Source organism: Nematostella vectensis, chromosome 12 (assembly GCF_932526225.1).
Source record: "Nematostella vectensis chromosome 12, jaNemVect1.1, whole genome shotgun sequence".
NCBI lineage: Eukaryota > Metazoa > Cnidaria > Anthozoa > Actiniaria > Edwardsiidae > Nematostella > Nematostella vectensis.
This window is the reverse complement of record NC_064045.1, coordinates 4,651,597-4,668,393: the sequence shown is the minus strand read 5'-3', so window position 1 is coordinate 4,668,393 and position 16,797 is coordinate 4,651,597. Positions and strand designations below refer to the sequence as shown.

Genomic DNA, 16,797 nt, shown 5'->3' with positions numbered 1-16,797 from the left:
TTCTCCTGTTTTCTTAGAAAATGTCCGACACATTTACTGTTTTCATTTGCCTGCTAGAAGGGGGGGCTGGGTTGGCCATGCCCCTAAAAATATGTAGCTTTGTTAGGGAAAGTCATCCCCCTGCCAACCTGGGACTCTTTCACACCCCCATCCCCCCGCCCCCCATATCTAAATATGCCATTGGTTTGTCCCTTAGGAGTCAAGGTTAGAAGGTGGGTAGATATGTGATATCTTTATAAAATCTCTAAGAAAATGTATTGAAGGTGGTATCATCAACTGGGAGGCTTGAGCTCAATGAGGAATGGGGCTAGCCAGCTAGCAACATCAACATTTCTACCCATATGGACCTTGATGAATGGATGTTCCTGGAAAGAGATAAGAAATTATAAAGAACTGCAAGATGGTACAATTATTCTAGGTTGATAAACTGGGGGTCAATCGTAACCTCCCTTCCTTCCCAGCCCCCCCATAAGAGAAACACTACTCCTTTGCCTCCAACAGCCAATGGACAGCCATTACGCCTCCCTCAGATTGCACTTAGCCTCCCTCCGAACTCTTTAAGCACATAGCTTGGGAGTCACCATTGCCTCATTAGCACCTATATTCGAACTTTACAATTCCGTAAGGGACAGACCCTCCTGCTCCAAACACATAAATAGTTACATTTGGCTTACCAGGAGTTGATTATAATTTGGCCTTTCTTTGTAGTTCTTTATGAGACTGGAAGATAGAAAAACATCATCATTATCAATATGTAAAAAGTCTACCTAAGGGGTGCAAACACCCCTTCCCCCTCCATATGGTAAGGTAACACATCTCATGTATTAAATCAATTAAGGGAGCTATGGCAGAATCAGAAATGGAGCATATGTGCGAGAATAGAAACGATGGCCAGCTGTTGGCAAAGCTCACTATTTATTTTTGACAAAACTCCATCTTTCTTTGATATTAAACCCAATACTTCTTCAAAACACTGAAAAATGTTATTTGGTCTTTGCAGCTCTTGTTACCTTTTTGTGACAAAATCCCTGAAGTTCAATGAAAATGGCCCTTCAGGTAATGAAGGAGATGGTTCATGGACAACTTGTTTCAGCTGTTCAAAGGGTGTTTTCCATTGAGTGTATGGAAATTTTCCTGTAGCTAGTTCAATCTAAAAGACAATAGAAAACCATGAGGGATTTATAACTTTTCTATGGTTGTTTGTCCTTTTTGTCAAGAGGGGTTTCAAGATATGATAAAAGGGGTGCTATATACACAAATGTCATTAAAAAGGGAAAAAATAAAATGTTTTTAACTTTTTGGTGCAATCCCTCTTTTGTCACAAAGTTTATGGAAGTTTACAAAGTTTAATAGATTTAGATAATAACCAAAATATCCTCACCATTGTGATTCCAAGGCTCCAGATGTCAGAGCGGATGTCGTATCCCTTCATGTCTCTGTCAGGATTAATTCTCTCTGGCTAAAACAAAACAGCAACTCAATGTATAGCACCACATCGCTCAAATTTTAATGTTTATTTTCCTATAAATACAGACAATTCTTTGATTTATGTGGTACAATTTTACCATAATGGTGCAAGTTATGAATTAGGAACTTATCTGCAATTAAACTAGTCTTCTGTGTCTTTGTCATTAATTCCTCAGATATTAGTTTTTCTTCTATGAAATATTCCAGAAATTACAAAAACATTTTGGCACAGCTTGGCTTATATACAAGGAGCTTCGAACAATTCGATCTATCCAAATCACAAGATACTTACTGCCATATACGGTTTACATCCAGCATCTACCGTCTTGGCAAGAGAGTCCACTAGTTGTCCACTGATTCCAAAGTCGCAGAGTTTGAAATTCCCACTCTCATCAACAAGGATATTAGAGGGCTTAACATCTAACAGCCATCAAAAGAAGTGAGAAGGTCAATGAGATTCTCCTCTCTTTATAAATTTACTGCCTAATAGTAAGGCATTGGATGTTATGTAAGAAACTTAAGTGAGTGTCAACATCAGATAAATAACATTTTATTGTTTGAGGTAAAATTTAGAGCCAACAACATAATACTAGTGTTTTTTTGGTTTGGATCGGGTATTCGTACCAAGACGTAGGGGCCTAAAGTGGTGTGGTAGTGAGGTGGGTGTAATCGTATGGTATGGTGATGTTGGAGGGTGATGGTGAGGGATGGCTAGTAAGGTAATGTGGAGTGGAGATGGTAGTAAGGTAATTACGGTGGGGAGGTGGATAGGTTGGACTAGTAGGTGTTGGAGGGTGGTGGAAAGATAAAGTGGGACTATAGAATAGGTTGTGGTAGTGTGTGGTGGGTAGGTGAAAAAGAAAAAATTAGTAATAATATGGTGTGGTATGGAGATGGCTAATGGCTGTGTTGGTGGGGGGAAAATTGGTATGGTGTATAGGTAAGAGTGGTGGTGAGGGAGATGTGGAGTAGGTGTAGTTGTGGGAACTATTAGGTATGAAATAGTATATCATGATCGTTACTATGACAATATGGAGTATGAATATAATGTCTAAATGATGTAAAAAATGAACAGGAAATATGTCCAAAAGGTGTCGAAAAATCCACCAAAAATAATAGAATAGTGTCTGTTACAGCGAAAGTAATTGTAAAATAAATTGTAGCGCAGAAATATTATAAGAAATAATATAATGAGACTAAAGAAAACAAAGGAAACTAACTTTTATGGGTAAAGAATAGAACGGAAGTGACGTAGCACTTATGCATATAAGGTAAGTTAATTATGCGACCAAATTAAGAACGAACGAAAGCTTTGACACAAGCCGATGTGTTACTATGAAATAGATTAGTTCACGTGAATGATGCGAATTTGCACGGAAAATATGTGTATTGATGGGGTTACATGAAAGACAAAGGGTTCTAACAGCGATGGCAAAAGGTTAGAGTGTTAAATGAGGTCGTACGTGTTATAGGAACGGGGATAATTGCTTGTTTAAACTCGAGTGACCCCGTGCCTGACCCGATGAGTGAACTGTTAGTAAAGCAATTCACAAAGAAGAAACTAGCTTGGAGTTGTGTATAAGAACAAAATCATTCTACAGAAAAGAATGTAAAACAGATCTAACAGATCTCCCCCATTCATAATGAGGTCGTATGTGTTATAGGAACGGAGATAATTGTTTGCTAAAACTCGAGTGGCCTCGTGCCCGACTCGATGAATAAATTGTAAGTGAAGCAATTAACAAAGCGGAAACCAGCTTAAAGTTGTGTATCGGAACAAAATCATTCTACAGGAAAGAATGTAAATCAAATCTTAAACGATTGTAATAAACGGAGAAGTTATTGTGTAAGGTTATGTTCGGGTGGTTAAGATTATGGGTTATGAGACTACGGGTTAAGGTTGTTATGAGAGATGGGGTTGATAATAAAACGACATGAGAGTTATGAATAAAGGGTATTTTTTGTTTAGTAGAGAAGGTGGTTAGTAAATATGGTATTATGTGGAGATTAAAACAGTTAAAATCGGAAGCTTGTTGCTAGTGTTGTGTAGCGGATGTGAAGGGGTGATGGCGGCATTAATAAAATCTGATAAAGGGGGATAATGTGAGTGTGAACAGAATGATAAGCAGGGATATTGTGAAAAGACTGTGTAGTGTTTATGGGAAAGTGTGTTGTGTGTAGGGTGGGAAAGTAATGTGTAGGATAAGAGAAAGAAAAGTGTTTGGATTGTGGGGAGGAGATGGTGAGCGGTAATGGGGAGGGTGAGGTATGCGTGGAGGTATGTATCTAATGAAGTGTGTAAATGGTATGACTGACAGGCGAAATTAAACAACAACAGAGACCGAATGAGTGTTGCGAAAACGCCTAGAAAAGATAAAAAATTCTGTAGCGGTGAAAGGGTGTATTGCGGACAATGGAAATTGATGCTAGTAAAACGGCGAGAAGAAGATGAAGTAGGGGCGCGGGAGGCGACAAAGGGAGCGTGGTGAGAGTGGAGATGACGCTGAAACGTTAACAAGACAGGAAGGATAGTTTTCCCCAGATGAAGCGATAATCGGTGGTAAGAGATAAGGGGAAAAGGCAAAGGCACGAAGAAAACAACCGGCATGTATATGTAAAATGGACATAACAAAATAAACCAATAAGAAAAAAGTGTGTAGGTCATTTCAAAGAGCTCTGCGAAATGTAGAACTAAAGGCATATAACGCCAACCAAGACTTCTCTTCAGGAGGCGAGGTCTATTGGTTGGTCATATACGAACCTAGAGATGAAAGCGGGGGGACTTAGGGGAAAGCTAGGGGAAAACCGGCGATGATGGTGGGAGTAAAAGGGGAAAAAACTAGGGAGATGATTCGTATATGAAACGTGTTTCGAATGATAAGGCCCTCATCACCCGCCCCTACACGCTCGTTAGTAATGCCTCTAGTGAAGCGTGGTGCGTGTAATTGTCAAACCTGTGTATCGCCTGGCTTCGCCTGAGTACATGGCTTGGTCTGAAAAGTAAAAAGTAGCGCGCAGGGGAATGAGGTAAAGAGAAAAAAAGGATAGAGGCTGAGCTAGGAGGGGGGAGTGTGTAGTGGATAAAATGGTGCATGTGGTGGTCCTGGCTAGTGGCTGTATGTGGTGGATTGAACGATAAATAAGTGTGGGAACTTATGCATGTAGCGGGAAGGGGAGAGAATGCGGGTGTCTTAGCTAGCATGTAGGATGTGTGGGAAGGAGGGTGTACATACCCGAGATGTGTATTCGCGGGGCTTGGATTGTCTGTCTTGCAGGTATTCCGTATGTAGCGAAGTGAGGGGTTATGAGGGGATAGCGCTCGTGGTTATACGGGTATTAGATGAAAATAGATATCACTGTTTCCGTTTCCCCCCCCCCCCCCCCCACACACACACACATATCATACCCTATCGATAACAATTTCCAGCGATATTTTTGTGTTGCCAATGATGAGAATTAATTGTCTCTCTTACAGATGAGGTTCGCACTGGAACTTACCGCCAGCTTTTCCACCCTGAGCAACTTATCACTGGCAAAGAGGATGCTGCTAACAACTATGCCCGTGGACATTACACTGTCGGAAAAGAGTTGATCGATCTGGTGCTTGACAGAATCCGTAAACTGGTAAGATTCTTTTGTTTGAAAAGAAGTATCGTCACATTGTTGAAACGCTGTGTTGACGCTTGTAGCTATGGTGACTTTTTTGGTAATGTAACCAGATTTTAGTGAATCAAATTTTAACCATGTTTTTGTGTTATTTCAGGCCGATCAATGTACTGGTCTCCAAGGTTTTTTAATCTTCCATTCTTTCGGTGGTGGCACGGGATCTGGATTCTCCTCACTTTTGATGGAACGTCTGTCTGTTGACTACGGCAAGAAATCCAAGCTGGAGTTTGCCATCTACCCAGCTCCTCAGATCTCCACCGCTGTGGTTGAGCCCTACAACTCCATCCTGACCACCCACACAACCCTGGAGCACTCTGACTGTGCCTTCATGGTAGACAACGAGGCCATCTATGACATCTGCCGCCGTAACCTGGACATCGAGAGACCCACCTACACCAACCTGAACCGTCTTATGGGTCAGATTGTGTCCTCAATCACTGCCTCCCTGCGCTTCGATGGTGCCCTGAATGTGGATCTGACTGAGTTCCAAACCAACTTGGTGCCCTACCCTCGTATCCACTTCCCTCTAGCCACATATGCCCCAGTCATCTCTGCTGAGAAGGCCTACCACGAGCAACTGAGCGTTGCTGAGATCACCAATGCCTGCTTTGAGCCTGCCAACCAGATGGTGAAATGTGATCCACGTCACGGCAAGTACATGGCCTGCTGTATGCTTTACCGTGGTGATGTCGTCCCCAAGGATGTCAATGCTGCCATTGCCACAATCAAGACCAAGAGAACCATCCAGTTCGTTGACTGGTGCCCCACTGGATTCAAGGTCGGCATCAACTACCAGCCACCTACTGTTGTCCCTGGCGGTGACCTGGCCAAGGTGCAGCGTGCTGTGTGCATGTTGAGCAACACCACAGCCATTGCCGAGGCCTGGGCTCGTCTGGATCACAAGTTCGATCTGATGTACGCAAAGCGTGCCTTTGTCCACTGGTATGTGGGTGAGGGTATGGAGGAAGGAGAGTTCTCTGAGGCTCGTGAGGATCTGGCAGCTCTTGAGAAGGATTACGAGGAGGTCGAGGTCGGTGTTGACAGTGTTGAGGGGGAAGGTGAAGAAGAGGAGGGAGAGGAATACTAATTTCAAGGAATTTCATGAACTCAAAATTGTAAATCGTACCCAAATTGATTTTTTTAAACAGAATTGAGCAAACACATTGTTACTTTTCTATCAATCACAATAAAAGGCTAATGAAAGATTGGTGTTGTTCATCTAGCATTCATCTTCTTGGGCTAGCAAAGAGATGCAACTACATGTATACTGTTAAAAGCTTCAATAAGTTTTGACTGATAAGATATACCGATAGGTGAGGTGCCTAGGTTCCCTGCCAGCAGAGGCCTGTTTTCTCTGTATTTCGCTGCGGACGCCAGCCAAGCGAAATTCAGAAAAAAGAGGCCTCTGCTAGCAGGAAGTGCCTAGGGTATCTGGTTCCAAAAGAGTGGCTATAAACTAGTGCCAGGATTTTGAGCTGGGGGAAGGTGAATTTTCCCTCATTCAAGCGGACCTCCAGTAAAGCATAGGATCTCTGGCTACAGTCATGAAAATACCCAAATAATAAGGGTGCTCATTAAAGCCGCATTGTCACTAGTTTACTTCGTGAGGTCTGACGGAAACCTCAACCGTTAAAAGACAAAAGAATCTATTAAAATCCGAGATATTAAACAGGCCATCAGCTGTCATCAATCACAATCACATCCTCAAAGAAACTTCCAATAAACACTGCTTTCAATATTTTGAAATATTTTTCTGTTAGAAATCATCAGATATTGTTACGTAATCGACCGGAAGTAAACTGGTGACAATGCGGCTTTAATACCCTTTTTGAGTTCTGACATTTTGAAGGGGGGGTACTGAAAAACGTATGTACAATGAATGCCATGCGGGCTCTGAAATTTTGACCAGTGTGTCTTGAGTCACCCTGGGTACCAGAGGCTCCAAGCTTCGCAACCCCAAGGATATCAAATCGTGGGTATTTTATGATCACTACCTAATAAGGCATTGATAAAAGAAAACTTCATAAGTTTTATTCACATACGCACACTACAAAATGTCAACTATGAAAATGTGTTCAGACTATCATCATCTAATAAAGATTTACAATTTCAGTCTTATGTTTACAAAACAATACAAATAGTTTATACAAAACTTTATCATGTCAAAAATACCCTTCCCCTAAGGAAAGAAGATTAGACAGACAGACGTACAACTTTAATCTGTGCAATTCATATATGAAAAATGAGCTTTACCCATTCATAGAGAAAGACGTTCTTGAAAAATTAATGTTGAAAATCTAAACACTTGAGGCAAATAGAACACGAAAGAAATGTTGTGGACTATTGGATATTTTACTTTAAACAGGAAATCTGGCCACAAATATCTTTTTCCCAAAAAAAAAATCACAAATTCTCATACTTAAATAAATTTTAAGTGATAAAAAATGACTGTGGTACATAGCAAAGCATAGTAAGAAAGGACTTAAAATCATGCTGTTGGAATACAGTGCAAAAAATGATGTTGTGTTATCAATAAACAACTACCTTAAGAGATAGCAGACCATGAAAGGGCCCAAAGTAATAGCACTTGTGCAAGCATACAGCAATGTAGCCAGAATTTTTAACAGGAGTGGACCCAAAAGGCCCATTCAAGGCATTTTCTCCTGTTTTCTTAGAAAATGTCCGACACATTTACTGTTTTTATTTGCCTGCTAGAAGGGGGGGCTGGGCTGGCCATGCCCCTAAAAATATGTAGCTTTGTTAGGGAAAGTCATCCCCCTGCCAACCTGGGACTCTTTCACACCCCCACCCCCCATATCTAAAATATGCCATTGGTTTGTCCCTTAGGTTAGGAGGTGGGTAGATATGTGATATCTTTATAAAATCTCTAAGAAAATGTATTGAAGGTGGTATCATCAACTGGGAGGCTTGAGCTCAATGAGGAATGGGGCTAGCCAGCTAGCAACATCAACATTTCTACCCATATGGACCTTGATGAATGGATGTTCCTGGAAAGAGATAAGAAATTATAAAGAATTGGTACAATTATTCTAGGTTGATAAACTGGGGGTCAATCGTAACCTCCCTTCCTTCCCAGCCCCCCCATAAGAGAAACACTACTCCTTTGCCTCCAACAGCCAATGGACAGCCATTACGCCTCCCTCAGATTGCACTTAGCCTCCCTCCGAACTCTTTAAGCACATAGCTTGGGAGTCACCATTGCCTCATTAGCACCTATATTCGAACTTTACAATTCCGTAAGGGACAGACCCTCCTGCTCCAAACACATAAATAGTTACATTTGGCTTACCAGGAGTTGATTATAATTTGGCCTTTCTTTGTAGTTCTTTATGAGACTGGAAGATAGAAAACATCATTATCAATGATATGTAAAAAGTCTACCTAAGGGGTGCAAACACCCCCCTCCCCCCCTCCATATGGTAAGGTAACACATCTCATGTATTAAATCAATTAAGGGAGCTATGGCAGAATCAGAAATGGAGCATATGTGCGAGAATAGAAACGATGGCCAGCTGTCGGCAAAGCTCACTATTAATTTTTGACAAAACTCCATCTTTCTTTGATATTAAACCCAATACTTCTTCAAAACACTGAAAAATGTTATTTGGTCTTTGCAGCTCTTGTTACCTTTTTGTGACAAAATCCCTGAAGTTCAATGAAAATGGCCCTTCAGGTAATGAAGGAGACGGTTCATGGACAACTTGTTTCAGCTGTTCAAAGGGTGTTTTCCATTGAGTGTATGGAAATTTTCCTGTAGCTAGTTCAATCTAAAAGACAATAGAAAACCATGAGGGATTTATAACTTTTCTATGATTGTTTGTCCTTTTTGTCAAGAGGGGTTTCAAGATATGATAAAAGGGGTGCTATATACACAAATGTCATTAAAAAGGGAAAAAATAAAATGTTTTTAACTTTTTGGTGCAATCCCTCTTTTGTCACAAAGTTTATGGAAGTTTACAAAGTTTAATAGATTTAGATAATAACCAAAATATCCTCACCATTGTGATTCCAAGGCTCCAGATGTCAGAGCGGATGTCGTATCCCTTCATGTCTCTGTCAGGATTAATTCTCTCTGGCTAAAACAACAAAACAGCAACTCAATGTATAGCATCACATCGCTCAAATTTTAATGTTTATTTTCCTATAAATACAGACAATTCTTTGATTTATGTGGTACAATTTTACCATAATGGTGCAAGTTATGAATTAGGAACTTATCTGCAATTAAACTAGTCTTCTGTGTCTTTGTCATTAATTCCTCAGATATTAGTTTTTCTTCTATGAAATATTCCAGAAATTACAAAAACATTTTGGCACAGCTTGGCTTATATACAAGGAGCTTCGAACAATTCGATCTATCCAAATCACAAGATACTTACTGCCATATACGGTTTACATCCAGCATCTACCGTCTTGGCAAGAGAGTCCACTAGTTGTCCACTGATTCCAAAGTCGCAGAGTTTGAAATTCCCCCTCTCATCAACAAGGATATTAGAGGGCTTAACATCTAACAGCCATCAAAAGAAGTGAGAAGGTCAATGAGATTCTCCTCTCTTTATAAATTTACTGCCTAATAGTAAGGCATTGGATATTATGTAAGAAACTTAAGTGAGTGTCAACATCAGATAAATAACATTTTATTGTTTGAGGTAAAATTTAGAGCCAACAACATAATACTAGTGCATCAATAAAAGCTAATAAAAATTCACCTAACCATACCTCTATGGATTACTTTAAGATTAGAATGGAGGTACTCAAGAGCACTAACGACCTGAAACAAGAGATACATTTGGTTAGAAAAACAGGTTTGCATTGTTTGACCAGTTAAAAATGAAAGACAAACTTACAGACACTGCAATTTTTCCTAGAACTTCTTCAGGAATTCTTCTGTCTGGTTTAGAAAAGACTTGTTTGTACAAATCATACAAAGATGTCTTCATAAGCTCCATGCATATCCACACATCTCCCTGAAAGAATATAAACAGTCAAACAAAGAGTCCAACAAAAGGTAACATTTAAAAGAAGGGGGAGGGCATGTTCTCTTGGTCTACCACACTGCCAAGAACTTGAAAAGGTGAAGTCCAGAGTGTTCTGTACTGAGCTATAAACATGACAGGGAGAGCTTCTGACAACTAGAAAACTTTGCTTTTAGGGCTGCCAAGCATGGAAACATTCTACCCCATGAAGTAAACAGAATCTCAGCTATTGTTGCATTTTCCAGCACACTTCAAACTTTGTAAAGTGGTCTAGTTTACAGTATCAGACGATCAATTTCTATAAATGGGGCAGGTAAGTAATTACCAACCCACAAAAAATAATTACCAAGGATTTATTCCCAAATAAATAAATTACCATACATCACTATATACCCAAAAACAACAAATCACAAATCAAGTTTAAAGACCATGGACTACTCATCATCAACCTCCCAAATATTCTGCCCCCTCCCCTCCCCCAATAAAATATGCTATGTTGAAATATGAACCCTGGAGCATTACTTTATATGATGAGAAGATCCTGAGGCACAATGCAAGACAAACTAATACAAATTCTATATGAAATAGTTCAAACCTACTGACCTCTCTAAATAAAGCTCCATAGAAATGGACTGTGTACGGGTAATCACTGACACGCATTGAAATGTCAAGGTCCATCAACAGTCTTTTCTGTTCTGTGGAATTGACATTTGCTCGAATTTTCTGTAAAGAATAGGATTTGGTTAGCTGACAAAGAATAAAGAAATTCTTGGAATGTAGTAAAATTGAAAAAAAAAATTGAGAAAAAATGGATGGAGGTTACAACCCCCTATCCATTTTTTTAAATTACCATCCAAATATACTGGTAGACAGAATTCGACACCATAGAATATGATATTCACAGCTTTTATTCTTATATCTTCAAATAATTTTAGATCATCATTTTTTTCCATTTTTTTCAAAGTTGGCCCTTGAATCCACCCCTCTTAAGTTTTCTTTATTTTTTGGATTTTTTTACATATTTACAAGAACCCTTATGAACGGTCAAAATTCAACATATCAGCAAAAATAATATGCCTCGAAAAACATAATAACTGTCAGCTTTTTGACCGCATGACAGTAACATGCCTTGACAGCCATGACAGTCGAAGTAGGAACATGCAACATCTCATACACATATCCATATGCACCGTGCCCTAGTTCCCTGATCTCTTGAAGGTCATCTGCCTGGCAGTGGAACTCCTAAACAAAAATAACATCTCTTCAATTTTGACAGTCAAACTAGCAGCTATAATCATCAAAGCATTGCATTTAAAAGGTCCAATAAGCATCAGGAATTTATAGCCATACAGGAAATAAAAAGAAAGTAAAAAAAAAATTGGACTAAGTTTTCATGTTTGTTGGGAAGTTACTAAGAAGTAGCTAAATGCCTTCAGGACATTAGCTTTATTGGGGCACTTAATGCACTTGTTTGCATTTCTAAGTGGTCCACTTCAATTTTTCAAACTGCAAATACTCTTTAGTCAATCAATTGTAATGATATCACAAAAATAATATTTTGTTTTGTATTTTTATGTTACTCACATGGAGAAGCAGCTACTTACCCAGTTCTTAACAATTTCTAAGCTTAGTGCTCTTAACATACACATTTGATATGGCGTCAACATTATATGGTGAAAAAATATTTTCTATAAAGCATTTCAACTTCCTGTCTTGTCCTTTATATACATAATTGGAGTAATATCAGGGTTCAAAATATTTTTTTAATCTTCTAGATTTTGCCGGCTTTGTGGATTTTGGTGGGAAAAATGCCTGCATATTAAAAAATGAGAAGAGGATACAGAAAAAAAGAGCTGGCAAAAACCAGAGAACAGCCGCCTATCGCCGGCAGCCGGCCACTATTCTGAACCCTGAATATAAATCCACACTAACCTGTCCCCCAACAGTAATGGTAGTCTTGTCTGATAAATTCCTGGGTGGGGTATTCCTGAACCATAGATAAATATCATGTTCTTTTTCGTTTGTATTCCATTTATACACAAATGATAAGTTTTAAAAGACCCACTTTCAGTCTTCACTTCTTATTCAGAAATCCTTGTCTGGCTCAATTGAAACTCCTTATGCCATAGATCACTAAAGCAATTGATTATGTACACCAGTGTGCACCAGTGTGCCACTTGCAGAAGAAAGTTATAACCTTTGGATTCATATCAGATTCAGATTTCATCAAGTTAAGGCTGATTTAGCTAGCAAGATTTAGCTGTATTCAACACTTCTACAACTTGAGTTGTACAGTGAAAATCAGCCTATGACTCTGCTAGGATGCTCGACTACAAAAGCGGTAATGTGTTAATCAGGGCTGACAGTGCTGAAAAACGCAAGACTAGTTCCAGTACCGCACGGTTAAACCAGCCTTTTTGTTTAGAAATGGCAGCGTTTTACCGGCGAACTGTCACATTTCGACGAATGCTAAGAAAACTAGACAAAACCTAAGGCTATAATTTTCTTTTTTTTATGACTCCCTTATTATCAAACAAATCTGTCATCTTTTGTACAGTATGGTTTTAATGCTGTACAGTAAGTCAAAACAGCGACCGAAGTGAGCCTTTCGTACCTTTACTCAAACGATTCAACACTGAGATTTTGTTTGTTTTCGCCAGAACACGCGCATGCGCATACGTTATTCAGCACTGTCATCAGGGCTAAGACATGTCTTTACGACTAAATCATGATGTCTAAATCAGCATTTAGGCTTCACAGAACAAGGCAGGGCCTCACTTTTCATACCTTGCAGAAAAAAACAACAACAACAAGACAAAAAAAAAAAAAAATGAGAACAAAATACAAGAAAAGTGGGTTCAGGTATACTCCTGGTGCAAAGAGCTATTACTCACAGTGGGACAGGAGGAGGAGCTGTAACTTTGGAGAAGTCAAACTTTGGCCTGTTTTTCTTGTGTTTTTTTCCTGGTGATCAAACACACATTTCTCATCAAAGTCTTTGCCAATCACTTGCACTACTATGCAAATAATAACTCTACTCTTATCAATTTTCTTTGACCTGTTTTTCTTGTGTTTTTTCCCTGGTGATCAAACACACATTTCTCATCAAAGTATTTGCCAATCACTTGCACTACTATGCAAATAATAACTCTACTCTTATCAATTTTCTTTGGTTTTCATTAAAGGGGACACTTTGTTAGAAGTAGAAATAACACCTATTAAAGAGCTTTGCATTTATATGAAGAAGAGATAATAATTAGACCTCTTTTGTAATGTGGGAGTATTAATGCAAGATAATAAAATAAAGATTTACACAATAAGAGTACTAAAGTCAAGTTTGTTTTGTTTGGGATCAGGGGCTTACTGTCAAATCTGTTTCATCACAACCAGTGTTTTCAAAATACAGTTTGTTTTGGTTTTCTTTTCTGTCAGTAAAACCATTCTGAGCCAATCAAAGTCTCGCTATGTGCACTTCCCTGGCTATCCTCTAGACGAAAACCAGACAGTGCCGCAACAGAAAGCCAGAACGGAACATAAAACATAACGGAAAATCCCAGACAAAAACAAATTGATGTTTTTAAAATGTAGTGTCGCAATACAACAGATTCGACAGTAAAAGAGTTTAATGTCAAGCAGAGAAGGGGGGGTGCGTATCATGGAGGAAGTGCTTATTTAGAGGGAGAGCTTTAAAAACTTTTTCAGCAAATCGAAATAAAATTTCTTTTTGAGACCTCTTGATTTAATCTAATTCTTTCAGCAATTATATCAATTAATAATAACATGGATAGCTAAAAAAGCCATTACTATATCTATAAAAATTAAATCAAGTCTTGAAGAAAGTATTGGTGAAGTTTGATGAGTCTTATTTAGCTATAAACCAAGGAATAATCAAGTACAATCATTAATTACACGCCAATTGGGTAATTATTATGATCTAGCTGAGCTCCGCAAATTTGTGTCAAGGTTAAACACTAGTTTGACTAAAAGTCTGGACAGAAAATACGACAGAAACTACCCAACTAAACCCACACAATACACGACCGGAATTTTTTACAGCTAGAAAAATGAATGAAACAGAAAGTAAACTTCAAATTGAGTCTATTTCGTTCTGTTTTACGATTTTCATTTTGGTGTTCGCTAGTAAACAAGTGGGCGACAAGTCTTCAAAATTACCCCGTTACAAATCAGAAACATTCAAAGACCGAAAACAGTGGGTGTTCTTACCGCCTTTTGGTGATCCCGACATTATTTCAACAGAAGAAGAACTGGGTTTTAAGGAGTTCTAACAAAAATAACTTCTCCCTTGGTTGGGACAACACGCTGATTTGATCTCGCTTCCCGGCGTTAATATTCTCCAAAGGCCGGAAGTTCCAAACTATCAGATGCCCCTATACAAGGGGGTGATAGTGAGTAGTTTAGACGAAGCAATAAACGCCGTGATTTTTACATATCATAGTCTTTTTTCGTAACTTACATCACCTCTTTTCCTGTCGAACGACTCATCGTTCGAAATGGATGGAATGCGGAAAATGCGGTAAAGACTGGTCAGCGGTTCGCCGTAGCCTGGTAGCCCGGATGATACAATCCGCGGGGACTAAATAAGCGCAAGACCATCATCATGGTTTCGTACTTTTGATAAGCGAGAATAGTCCGGAAGCCAGTGACTCACGGGCTATAGGATAATTTGACTCCTAAATGATGTCTTGTTAGTGTTGAATAAAGCACGTATCCCTACTTCAACCTGATATCTTTGAAGCAAAGCCTATCGAAAATAAATAAAACATGGTATTTTTAAGGGTCTAAGAAAGCGAGGTACTTTTATTTTTTAAACCAAGTTTTCGACGGTCACCCCTACCCCTTTTATTCCAAAGAACCCCCCCTGGGCTCTGTCCCTACGAACTTGCGACCTTTCAAACAACGCGCTTTGTAGCCGCCGCCGCCACATGGTGAGATAACTCGACCCCCAGCGGCGCGTTCCTGTGTGACAAGTCCAAAGCAGTCCCAGCTGGGGATGTTGGTGGTTGGATTTGTTTTGAAAAGGTCAGATCCATCATAGCCTACGTGTACCCGCTGACTCGCGAAATATCCTCAGCGGCTACACGTAGGATAGATCCATCATCACTGTCCCTAGTAACTTGTCAAGTAAGGGGTAAATAAACGAGCAGACCAGAGAACAATGGAAAGCGCGCGTCTGTTTCCTTATACCATGCACGATATATTTTTTTGGGAAAAGCATAGTTTTTTGTGATGCATCACAGCTCACAATTTCTTTGCTCAGATAGTTTGCTCAGATGTACGAGTGAATCAATGCCATCAGAAAATGCAACAGTATACCCCATCACACCCTACCACAACCAATCACACTCCATCACACCCCATCACAAACCATCACACCCAATCACATTCCATCACAACCCATCGCATTCCATCACAACCCCTCACACACCATCACAACCCCTCACACACCATCACAACCCCTCACACTCCATCAAACACCATCACACTACATCACACACCATCACACACCATAACAACCCCTCACACTCCATCACAGCCCCTCACACTCCATCACACACCATCACAACCCCTCACACACCATCACAACCCCTCACACTCCATCAAAACCCATCACACACCATCACAACCCCTCACACTCCATCACACACCATCACAACCCCTCACACTCCATCACAACCCATCACACTCCATCACACACCATCACAACCCCTCACACTCTATCACAACCCCTGACACTCCATCACAATCCCTCGCACTCCATCACACACCATCACAACCCCTCACACTCCATCACAACCCATCACACACCATCATAACCCCTCACACACCATCACAACCCATCACACACCATCACAACCCCTCACACTCCATCACAACCCCTCACACTCCATCACAACCCCTCACACTCCATCACAACCCCTCACACACCATCACAACCCCTCACACTCCATCACAACCCATCACACACCATCACACCGCATCACACTCCATCACACACCATAATACTCCATCACACACCATCACAACCCATCACACAGCATTACAATTAAGAAGAGCGAAATGTAATAAAAAAAAACGCTTCAATCTCGGTATCACAGGAACATCAATTTCAGTATCACAGGAACATCTGATGTAATGTTCATTAAAGTATTCATTAAATCCCCTAAGGGACTCAAGACACTTTTATAGAATTTCCTAGTTTTAACTTTAAAAGATCCCTTAGGCTCTACAGTGAAATGACAAAATGGATGCATGCTCTGAATGCTCCTTTAGGCATTATGTCGAAAGGTAAAATTCCCAATTTTGTCGATTGCTTTGCGAGAACTTCCCCACATATAGGATTTTCTTTTGTACTAAATATACACAAAGAACAGATCGCGGTTACAGGCCGAAGGCAAGAAATTTGAGCTTCCATTTGTTTACCTATTCAGCTGACCATTTTCCCTTGAATATTTTGTCCCAGCTCAAAGTACCTAATTTTTATAGGAGTGGACATGTCGGTTAAAAGGGCTGCTCCAAATTTTTTATCTTTATTTTCTTCTATGTCTCGAAATCTCAAAATCAGGCTTTTCGCGTGGAGAAAACTTATTCATCGATTTACTGTTGTATCACGCGGATTTGTAACAATCAACGGAATATGTAACAACAA

The 16,797-nt window shown here is 39.8% G+C and overlaps 3 protein-coding genes across 4 annotated transcripts; 1 reads left to right on the top strand and 2 right to left on the bottom strand.

The window, feature by feature from the left end:
• Positions 1–272: 272 nt before the first annotated feature.
• Positions 273–1,765, bottom strand: LOC5499944 (dual specificity mitogen-activated protein kinase kinase 6). Its single transcript, XM_001621430.3, has 5 exons — positions 1,760–1,765; positions 1,382–1,459; positions 1,011–1,150; positions 675–720; positions 273–365 (listed from the first exon to the last, which is right to left on the bottom strand). Exons 1-5 carry the CDS (start codon positions 1,763–1,765, stop codon positions 273–275), a joined length of 363 nt encoding a protein of 120 aa, XP_001621480.3.
• Positions 1,766–2,763: 998 nt separating this feature from the next.
• LOC5509636 (tubulin alpha-8 chain) lies at positions 2,764–6,336 on the top strand. The gene is made up of 3 exons (XM_048720323.1): positions 2,764–2,905; positions 4,943–5,091; positions 5,231–6,336. Exons 1-3 carry the CDS (start codon positions 2,860–2,862, stop codon positions 6,218–6,220), a joined length of 1,185 nt encoding a protein of 394 aa, XP_048576280.1. The 5' UTR covers positions 2,764–2,859; the 3' UTR covers positions 6,221–6,336.
• Positions 6,337–7,142: 806 nt separating this feature from the next.
• Positions 7,143–14,668, bottom strand: LOC5509635 (dual specificity mitogen-activated protein kinase kinase 6). 2 transcript variants are annotated; one of them, XM_048720325.1, is made up of 13 exons: positions 14,605–14,668; positions 14,355–14,518; positions 13,025–13,094; positions 12,063–12,117; positions 11,259–11,372; positions 10,734–10,853; positions 10,002–10,121; positions 9,874–9,925; positions 9,534–9,661; positions 9,153–9,230; positions 8,782–8,921; positions 8,444–8,489; positions 7,143–8,141 (listed from the first exon to the last, which is right to left on the bottom strand). In XM_048720325.1, the coding sequence occupies exons 2-13, from the start codon at positions 14,374–14,376 to the stop codon at positions 8,049–8,051; spliced, it is 1,038 nt and encodes a 345-aa protein (XP_048576282.1). In that variant the 5' UTR covers positions 14,377–14,518; positions 14,605–14,668; the 3' UTR covers positions 7,143–8,048. The 2 variants fall into 2 exon arrangements, with proteins under 2 accessions (XP_048576282.1, XP_048576281.1); XM_048720324.1 differs by having other exon boundaries at positions 14,355–14,661.
• Positions 14,669–16,797: the final 2,129 nt, after the last annotated feature.

What these genes read in the sequence shown, in the direction of transcription:
- LOC5499944 (XM_001621430.3), bottom strand. An exon ending in GGAGCCTTGGAATCACAATG is followed by an intron (nt 1,151 to 1,381) that starts GTGAGGATATTT and finishes ATTGTCTTTTAG; the next exon opens with ATTGAACTAGCTACAGGAAA. An exon ending in CAAATTATAATCAACTCCTG is followed by an intron (nt 366 to 674) that starts GTAAGCCAAATG and finishes ATCTCTTTCCAG; the next exon opens with GAACATCCATTCATCAAGGT.
- LOC5509636 (XM_048720323.1), top strand. Translation starts at nt 2,860, where the DNA reads ATGGGGTTACATGAAAGACAAAGGGTTCTAACAGCGATGGCAAAAG. An exon ending in TCTAACAGCGATGGCAAAAG is followed by an intron (nt 2,906 to 4,942) that starts GTTAGAGTGTTA and finishes TCTCTCTTACAG; the next exon opens with ATGAGGTTCGCACTGGAACT. An exon ending in TTGACAGAATCCGTAAACTG is followed by an intron (nt 5,092 to 5,230) that starts GTAAGATTCTTT and finishes GTGTTATTTCAG; the next exon opens with GCCGATCAATGTACTGGTCT.
- LOC5509635 (XM_048720325.1), bottom strand. Translation starts at nt 14,376, where the DNA reads ATGTCGGGATCACCAAAAGGCG. An exon ending in CCATTACTGTTGGGGGACAG is followed by an intron (nt 11,373 to 12,062) that starts GTTAGTGTGGAT and finishes ATTTTTGTTTAG; the next exon opens with GAGTTCCACTGCCAGGCAGA. An exon ending in TCTTAAAGTAATCCATAGAG is followed by an intron (nt 9,662 to 9,873) that starts GTATGGTTAGGT and finishes GATGGCTGTTAG; the next exon opens with ATGTTAAGCCCTCTAATATC.